This window comes from Medicago truncatula, chromosome 2, assembly GCF_003473485.1.
Source record: "Medicago truncatula cultivar Jemalong A17 chromosome 2, MtrunA17r5.0-ANR, whole genome shotgun sequence".
NCBI classification, from domain to species: Eukaryota; Viridiplantae; Streptophyta; class Magnoliopsida; order Fabales; family Fabaceae; genus Medicago; species Medicago truncatula.
This window is the reverse complement of record NC_053043.1, coordinates 26234908-26244237: the sequence shown is the minus strand read 5'-3', so window position 1 is coordinate 26244237 and position 9330 is coordinate 26234908. Positions and strand designations below refer to the sequence as shown.

The window sequence follows — 9330 nt, the reverse complement described above, 5'->3', positions numbered from 1 at the left end:
ATAGTTGTTGAAGTGAGATGACTCTCTCACGTGTCGTCGTCTTAGGGTCGCTCTGCTACGTAACGGGATGAGGATTTGCTTGTTTTCCATGTGTTATGTATTTATCATTATTTTATGTTGAAGTTTTGTTTAAACTGAATTTTAATTAAGTTGTTTAAATTGAGGTCGTTGTGCCAACATGATGTTGAACTTAGTTGATTTCCGCTGCAATGAGATTTAATTTGATGACATATGATGATTGAAATAAATAGTAATTTTACCATATTCATATTTGAAAGAAGTGTAGTATCCTATTTAGTTGTTTTACTCTGATTTATGCAAAAAAAATTAAATTGGGAAAACGGGGTGTTACATTTTGACCTTCACTTTTTTCAAAAAGGCAAATATTAAATTAAAATAAGATATTTCACAAGCATAATGTGCTTAAATATGAATATACAAACAATCCAAAATTAAAATACAAATACACACCAAAACTTAGTACAGATAACAAAGACAAATGAAGTTCCAACTAAAATTGATATCATCAACATACTGTTCTATTTCCAAATTTCAATATATATATATATATATAGACTATCTTTTGAGTTAAATATGTTTTTGGTCCCTATAAATGTATCAACTTTTCGTTTTTAGTTCCTCTAAAATTTTCCTTCAACTTTTGGTACTTATAAAATTTTCAATCACTAATTTTGGTCCCCATTTTTAGTTTAATTTTTGTATTTTTTAATGAAATTGTGCAAAAATTTATAAAATATTCTAAAAGAAAATTAGAACTTTTTAACTAAACACAAATTAAATATGAATTTTTAACCGTAAAAAAATATAAAAATTCATATTAAATTCATGTTTTGTTAGAAAATTCTATTTTTTTTTAGAGATTATTTTAGTATTATGAATTTTTCTGCAAAATTTTATTAAAAAATATAAATGTTAACTTGTGCCCTTAGGGCATATGTTAAGATTCCAAAGATGGAAATTATGCATCGTAAATTGTACCAATTTATTTCTCATAGGATTAAAATTTAATGTTTCTCAATAAATACTTACTCTTTGTAGAAACCTTAACATGTGCCCTAAGGTCACAAGTTAACAAGACTCATTCTCTAAATTTGAGTTTACTTTAAAGGAGAGACCAAAAGTGAAGATGGAAAATTTTTTAAGGACTAAAACGAAAAGTTGACATATTTATAAGGACCAAAAATATAGTTAACCTTTTATATTATATGTGTTATATGAAAGTACAAAATATTTATACCTATAATTTTATTCAAAATTAAAATTTCATAAAACTACTGTTCGTAATTTATACTTACTTACTTACTTCTTTAAGAAAAATAAAAAATTATGTACTTACTAGCGCAATAGAAAAAACGGACAGACGGATATAAGGTATTCGTCTGAATGCTAGTATATGTAACGTCAATCAAATTGATCCCGTTAAATTTGAATGGAAAATGCTAACATGTATTATAAAGGCACATAGAAATTATGTATTAGAAATTGTGATAATTTATTTATCACAATTTTAAAAATATCTTTTTCTCAATAAATATTTACTTTTTGTGGAATTTTTTCAACATGGGACACATGTTGCCTGTTGGCATGACCCGGTTGGTCTTCCAAACATATTTTTTTTCAAAAGTTATTAAGTGCAGTAGCTCTTACTTTAAAATTCAAACACTCTTAAATTGGTGAGTATTTTCGATGATTTTGCATGCATGGTTCCAACTCAGTAAGTAGGAACTACAACCAGACGGATAGAAAACCATTACATCGTTTCTAACGTTCTTCAGATACTCATTCGATTCAATCCCCAAAACAACAACTTGAAGCTCTTCACCTTGAGGTTTTGGTCACAAACAATGTCTTGCATGCTTAATCTTGCCGATTCCTCACTCCTCTCCAAGGTTTCAACTTTATTATCTCTTTGTGTGTGAAGACTGAAGAGTTTGTTTCTATTAAGAGTCTTATCTATCTGATATGGAACTTGGATTTTTCCCATTACACCCCCTCACGCCCAACACTCTTTAGTCTTGGTGCGTGAAGGTGACTATTGAATTCGACAAGTTCTGATACCATGTTGAAATTTGGGGCCTAATTCATCCTTAGAAAAACGGCTTGTGAGGTGAGGCCCCATAATGCTGGTTGTGAGGGGGTGTGTTAAGAGTCTCATATCAGATAAGAGATGGTCTGACAATGTGTTTATAAGTAGGGGCAATCATCACCTCACAAGCCAGTTTTGTGGGGTTGTGTTAGGTCCAACCACGATTTCTAAGAGTTTTTATGGGTAACAATTTGATGGGTGTGTTTTATTCTTGTTTTATATATGGTTAGGCTTTGCAGGACTCACACAAGAGGCCTATTATGAACAGTATTATTCCAGCCCAGTTCACATCAGGTATGCTGCATGCATCATATGTATGTATGTTATTGTCTATCCATATTAACTAGTTAACTAATTAATGATCATAGTAACATCATGTTTATAAATTTGAAATTATGAGGAACATTTAAGAGAAAATTACATGCATGCTTGCAACATTTATGATGAATGGTTTTACTTTTGAGCCTTGTAAATAACTATTTCTAATTCTGTTCAGGAATATGTAAAGTAAACGAGAACTGTTCTTTCAACAAAGGGTTTAGGCAACAAAGAATTTCAATATATAGGAAAAAAGCTTCCATCATAAAAGCTGTGGCAATTCCAGCTGCACCATCTCCTGCTGAAAGCACCGGTGAATACCGAAAACAAATATGCGAACGATATGGTTTTAAGAAAATTGGAGAACCTCTTCCTGATAATGTGACTTTGAAGGATGTCATCAATTCCCTTCCGAAGAAGGTTGTTCTTGAATAGATCTATTTCCAACGAGCATTTTTATTACTAATTGTTTGAGCCATACAATGTTCTGGATCACGCCAACATGAACTTTTTTTTTTGATTTTGGAACTGGGATTGATATTTGAGATTGCAGTTCTACAATTCTACATAATATCAAAGATCGTGGTGCAATCAGAATCGTGACTATATCTGCAGTTCAAAATTTTGCTTTATGTATTATTATCTCGACATTTTTTCGTCTCCAAATAGAATTGTGTATATATAGATTTGTTACATGCATTTTTTCATTTTTCTTTGTGTATTGGTAAAAGGTGTTTGAAATAGATGAAATGAAAGCATGGAGAAAAGTTTTGATATCAGTGACGTCTTATGCATTGGGGATATTTTTGATTTCGAAAGCGCCTTGGTATCTGCTTCCTCTCGCTTGGGCGTTTACAGGGACTGCAGCAACAGGGGTTAGTATCATGTGTATTAATCAATTCTTTGCAAGTTCCACAGATATTAATTGTACTCTTTTTTGTTTTCCACGACACAGCTTTTTGTTATAGGGCATGATTGTGCTCACAAAGCATTTTCAAAGAATAAATTGGTAGAAGATATTGTTGGAACTTTGGTCCTTTTACCGCTAATTTATCCATATGAATCATGGCGATTTAAGCATGACAGACATCATGCTAAAACAAACATGTAAGTAGAGTTTTCTATTATTTTCCTTATCTTAGCTGCATGCATTTTATAAAAAGAATATACTACTCTGAACAATTCTTGTGTGGTCACAACCACAAATCCAAGTTATTTAGGCGCGCGCACACAAAAATACACAACATCCAATCATTTCATTAATAATAAAACAAATGATTTTTTCCTGTCTATCTTTTTCTGTTTCTGTTACAAATAGTGATAATTAGCAGAATAAAATTATGCTAGTAGTTTAATAGATAGTAGCTTGGTTAGTTAGCTATGAAGCACAAACACTCCTCAGACAATACAGTCACATGTCGACACCAACACGACCCTGAGACTTTATAATTACACTGACTTATGTGATCTTATCAAATTATTAGCGGTGCCGGCGTGTTAGTGTCTGTATTGTGTCCGTATATGTGCTTCATTGTTAGTTTTATAGCTGGTCAATTTCTAAATATGCTCTATAAATTGAGTCATTGTATTCATTTTTCAGCATCTTTAATCAATGTGATAGTTTTGAGAGTCTATAAGAGGAAAAACTGGAACATTATTGTAGAGAATCAAAACAGTAATGAAAAGAATCAAAATCTTATAACTGATTTAGCGGAGGAGGCGAGTGATTAGTGGACAGATGGCATAGGAAAAGAATGTCGATTTGATGGTTATCAAGGGAAGGAATGTTTAGTATGGGTAGGCATATGAATTTAGTACGTAGTCTCGTTACATTGGGAGATTCTAGGTGTCTCGATTTACCTAGGTTATCTTTCTTTTTCTGCACTTACAATTTCCATTATTCGTCCATTGTAATCAACAGTTATATCCCATTTGAACTTTAACTGGATTATTCAGAAGTAATATCTTCCATTTTCATTAGAATTTTACTGTTTCATTTATTATTTCAGTTCTAACACTAAATTGAATCCCATCACAATGATTCCCTTTGAATTTTACTCTCTTTCAAGCTTTCAAACCTCTTTACATTGTAGGCTTAAAATTGTGAATGTGCCTGCACAAGCATTTACTCCTTCATAGTTGCATGAACATAATACAAAGAACACAGAAGTACAGATTCAGTTCTTAATAAATAAAAAATCTTTCAGATTTATTTCAGTTGTAAAGATATTCATAGTTTCTTCCAAGCATAAAAGTATGTTTAACCCTGTCATGCGAGAACTCAGCATTTTAAAATGAAATCTAGATTATCGGCAGAGAATCAAATGTTGAGGAGTGTGAACGTCACACTCTCTAACATACAAATCTCATTTCATACCTTCTTATATGTTGGAATTCAAATGGTTTCAACTTTTTGACAATGTAGAAAACTTATGCTAATGCTTACTGTATCTTAATTGTATGCCTGTGTTTAATGCATTTCATTGTTGTTGAGGGGTAACCTTGGCGCAACTGGTAAAGTTGTTGTCATGTGACTGGAAGGTCACGGGTTCAAGTCTTAGAAACAACCTCTTGTGTAAAAAAACAAGGTAAGGATGCGTACAATACACCGAATGGTGGGACCCCTTCCCGGACCCTGCGTATGCAAGAGCTTTAGTGCACCGGGTTGCCCTTTGTTGTTGTTGTGTGATGTATTAGCGTTAAAGAGAAGAGAGGAAGATAGTACTCGATATGAAGCTTAAGTTACTTAGCTTGTAGTGCAAGTCACATTTACTAGTTTCATTTCATTTGAAAATTCAGTTTCATTTCGCGCTCATTTAGTTAGTTATCACAGTTATGATGAGCTAGCATGTGCTGACACTGATCTCTCTGTATATAAGCACAATCTCTATAACCTTGCACTAATTGAATCATTATATCAGTTTTCACATTCAGTTCATCTTCTTACTCTGATATTTGTGATTTGCTCTGATTATGTACATATACAACTAACTTAGCTTAACTATGTCTCCACCTAGTATGTAGGTTTTAGGTAATTAAAACTTCTTATCAAAGAGAGCATGTATATATGTTGGTATGTAAAAGTTTTGTTAGAGTGTGCTACCTAATGAATGTTTCAGGTTGCATGAAGATACCGCATGGCACCCTGTTTGGAAAGAAGATTTTGATTCAAATCTGCTTTTGCGGAAAGCGTTAGTATATGGATACGGTCCATTGCGTCCTTGGATGTCTATAGCTCACTGGTATGTATTTGTATATCTGTCACATATATATTTGCTCGAACTCAATTGTACCTTCGAACAATTAATTAATCATTGTACATGTTAACATAACAGGCTTCTTTGGCATTTTGATTTGAAAAAGTTCAGACCAAATGAAGCAAAGAGGGTGAAGATAAGTATAGCTGCTGTTTTTGCTTTTATAGCAGTTGGATGGCCTTTGATTATTTACACCACGGGAATCACAGGATGGCTTAAATACTGGTTCATGCCATGGCTCGGTTATCACTTCTGGGTAATTTTATTCTTACAAGCCGATATTTTGATCATTGGAAGTGTAACTCGTTATCACATTGTTTCTTGAATGTATCGAAATTGCAAACACATCCACGAGTGTCTCTTTTATTAGTCATTTCAGTCATCGAATCTATCTTTAAGTAGTCGATTTAGTCCTCAAACTTGTTTTCCGTCTGACAATATAGTCCATAAAATTGCTAACAAAAGAGATGTATTTACAATTTCGATACATTCATAGACCATAATGACAATGCACCACATATTCAACGACAAAAATTGTTGTTTGTCCAATTTTATTTACTTCCCAATGTGACAGACTATAAAGCAGCGACAAACACCAAACATAACACTAATGTACGGATGATTACTTAAGAAAATAGAAATGATTGAATAAAATTACGAGTGTTGGGGTCATGTTCCTCTACGCCACACCGTGTTACAAATATTGATGTCTTGTTTACTTTTATGGGGAACACTACAACCATAGGGTTTTGTTTTGTATTGTATCTAATATCCATATTAATTTAATGTTGTGCCATTTTTTTATAATTATTTTCAAATAGTTTGAAATTAATTTTGCCTACAAGGTGTCAATAATACCCTGCTATAGTACGAAAGAATTCTCCTAACTTTATAATCACATGTCTGAATTTTTAGTACTGTAGCATGGTATTGTAAGTAAGAAACTAAGAAATGTTCCTTATATAGATGAGTACTTTCACTGTGGTACATCACACGGCACCACACATACCATTCAAATACTATCAAGACTGGAATGCTGCACAAGCACAGCTTAATGGAACTGTTCATTGTGATTATCCTAAATGGTATTATTTCTCTTCTCGTTTTATTGCATATGATCCACAATATATATGGTCCTGAATGAATAATGGCAAACTAACTAATTGTTACATTCCTGCAATTTTTTCTTTTTCAGGGTTGAGATCCTCTGCCATGATATCAATGTCCATATTCCTCATCATATATCCCCAAAGATACCAAGCTATAACTTACGTGCAGCCCACAAATCTCTACAAGAAAATTGGGGAAAGGTAATCAATCATATCATTATTTTGTTTCATCAAGAGAAATAATACAAATAAAATATTCGCAACCCAGCTCATATGAATTTACATGTATACTATTGTTTGGATATCGTAAAAAGTAGGGTTAATAGGTATTTATCCCCAATAATATAGGTTATTTTCGGTTTTCTTTTGTAACTTTTTTTTTATTTACCTCCTGTAAAAGAAAATTATTTTGATTTACCCCCTAATATGCCAAACAAAAAAGAAAATTTCTTGGAAAAAAAAAATTAAATTGATTTTTGTTTGGCCTACTAGGGGGTAAATCAAAGCAAAAAAAATTTACAGGGGGTAAATAAAAAAAAATTACAGGGGAGAAAACCGAAAATGACCTATATTACAGAGGTAAAGATCTATTAACCCTAAAAAGTATAATCAATTAGCTCTAAACAACAAAAATAACATGAGTATTGAAATTATTATGATCAAAATCACTAAAGAAAGTGAATTATGTTGTTAATCATTAATTAACTTAGTTTTGAATATTGTATTGAATGAACAGTATCTGAACGAGGCTAGTTGGAATTGGCGATTGATGAAGACAATCATGACTGAATGTCATGTGTATGATAAGGATCGAAATTATGTTGCATTTGATGAACTTGACCCTAAGGAATCACGTCCAATCACACTGTTGAGGAAGACCATGCCTGAATATGTTTGATTGTGTCCAAGTTTGTCCTTTTTACTACTTCATTTTTTGTTTGAATGTACACGGTTAAGGGATAGTTAATTTTGCCATTATAGAAAATGTCATTTGATTTAAGTAATGTAGTTACGAATTAAATAAATAATAATATGGGGGTCTGATATTGTCAAAAAGAATAATATTAGGTAAAATAATAATATTAATAATTTGATTGTATTGAAAAAGTAATAGAAAGTTAAACTTTGTTTGGCGAAAAAGTAAAAGATTAATATGAAGCTTATTGTTTTTTTTATTAAGTAGCCTAGTGGCTAGAGCCAACCCCCGGTCTTTGCATATAAAATGCAATATCTTTACCAACTGAGTTAAGCTCGCGGGGATAATATGAAGCTTATTGTTAATGAGTAAATTACGAAGATTGAATTGTCAAAGACAGATGTTTGATGTTGACTAACAAACATAGAGGTGTATATGATTAGATTATGGAGTATATTCTTTCTGGTAATGATAGTTTATTTTTCTTATACTGGAAAAACATTTATATGTAAAACACTGTCTAGGACTATTAGATCTAAAGGTTAATTTTTTTTTTTTATGTTTCTTCCAACATAATTACAACTCTATTATTATTGGGTGGAAGAATTCCACACTCAATGCTTACAATCCCTATTGAGATTAAAGAGTTATCAACGCTAACCATGAAAAATGATAGCCTTTAGAAAGAACTATTTCGTCAAGCAAAATTATTATATTTGGGATGAGGCACGAGTGATATATCAATATTGTTTTGAAGTAGTAATGTAGAATAATGCTTGTCATCGTGACAAATATAATCCTCGCAAGTACATACCGTTTGGTGGAATGGCAATAGTTTAGGGTTGTGATTTTAGACTGATATTGGGTGTAATCACGAAAGGATTAAGACAAGATTGAATTGTGTTGTGTTGAGGCTTAATGTGAATATGATATTTAGGGTATCTTTCGTACCAACAGAATAGGAGAAAATTACAAATTTTGACAAATAGATACTTTCTAATGGAGACGGTGATGACGATGAAAATGGTGAAAGAAATATAGAAATTCTTAAATATTTTGCTCATATCTAACCATAGATATTCATTGATAATCTTTATAGATTTTGCATAGGTAAAGTATGCTCCAAAGACTCACTACAATCGAGACAGAGATGTAGACTCAAAAGACACTTACAAATCACTCACCGAAGAGATCATTTGATAGTTAAAGTTAAACTCACAATTTTGAAAGTGAATCAACTTCTTGGAAATTGAGAAAACATTCATTAACATAAATTAATACAACTATATAATACATATTTTTTACAAAAACTATATAATATCACAATTAACTTTTATAATTTATATTAAATTAGTCTTGGAGTCAAAATATCATCCCTCTTACTATACATTTATAATTACTTTAACGCCAAAAAACTTAAATATACACTGATTTTGTGTGAATTAACTTTCAATCTAATTTCAAATAATTTTTTATCAAAATTTTATCAATACATTAATTTCCTTCTAATATTTAAATCCAAATATTAAGCACATTATCTCCGCCTAAATCCAAAGGATATCTAAAATTAGCTCATTGAGACATTTTGCTCCATCCATTCTTACTCCCTCATCTTTTACATCA

General features: G+C 31.6%; 1 protein-coding gene across 1 annotated transcript; it reads left to right on the top strand.

Moving 5' to 3' along the window:
• Nucleotides 1–1865: 1865 nt before the first annotated feature.
• Nucleotides 1866–7771, top strand: LOC25488375 (omega-6 fatty acid desaturase, chloroplastic). Its single transcript, XM_013608587.3, has 10 exons — nt 1866–1910; nt 2338–2401; nt 2604–2845; nt 3157–3300; nt 3381–3532; nt 5545–5667; nt 5761–5938; nt 6649–6767; nt 6878–6992; nt 7528–7771. The coding sequence occupies exons 1-10, from the start codon at nt 1866–1868 to the stop codon at nt 7687–7689; spliced, it is 1344 nt and encodes a 447-aa protein (XP_013464041.1). The 3' UTR covers nt 7690–7771.
• Nucleotides 7772–9330: the final 1559 nt, after the last annotated feature.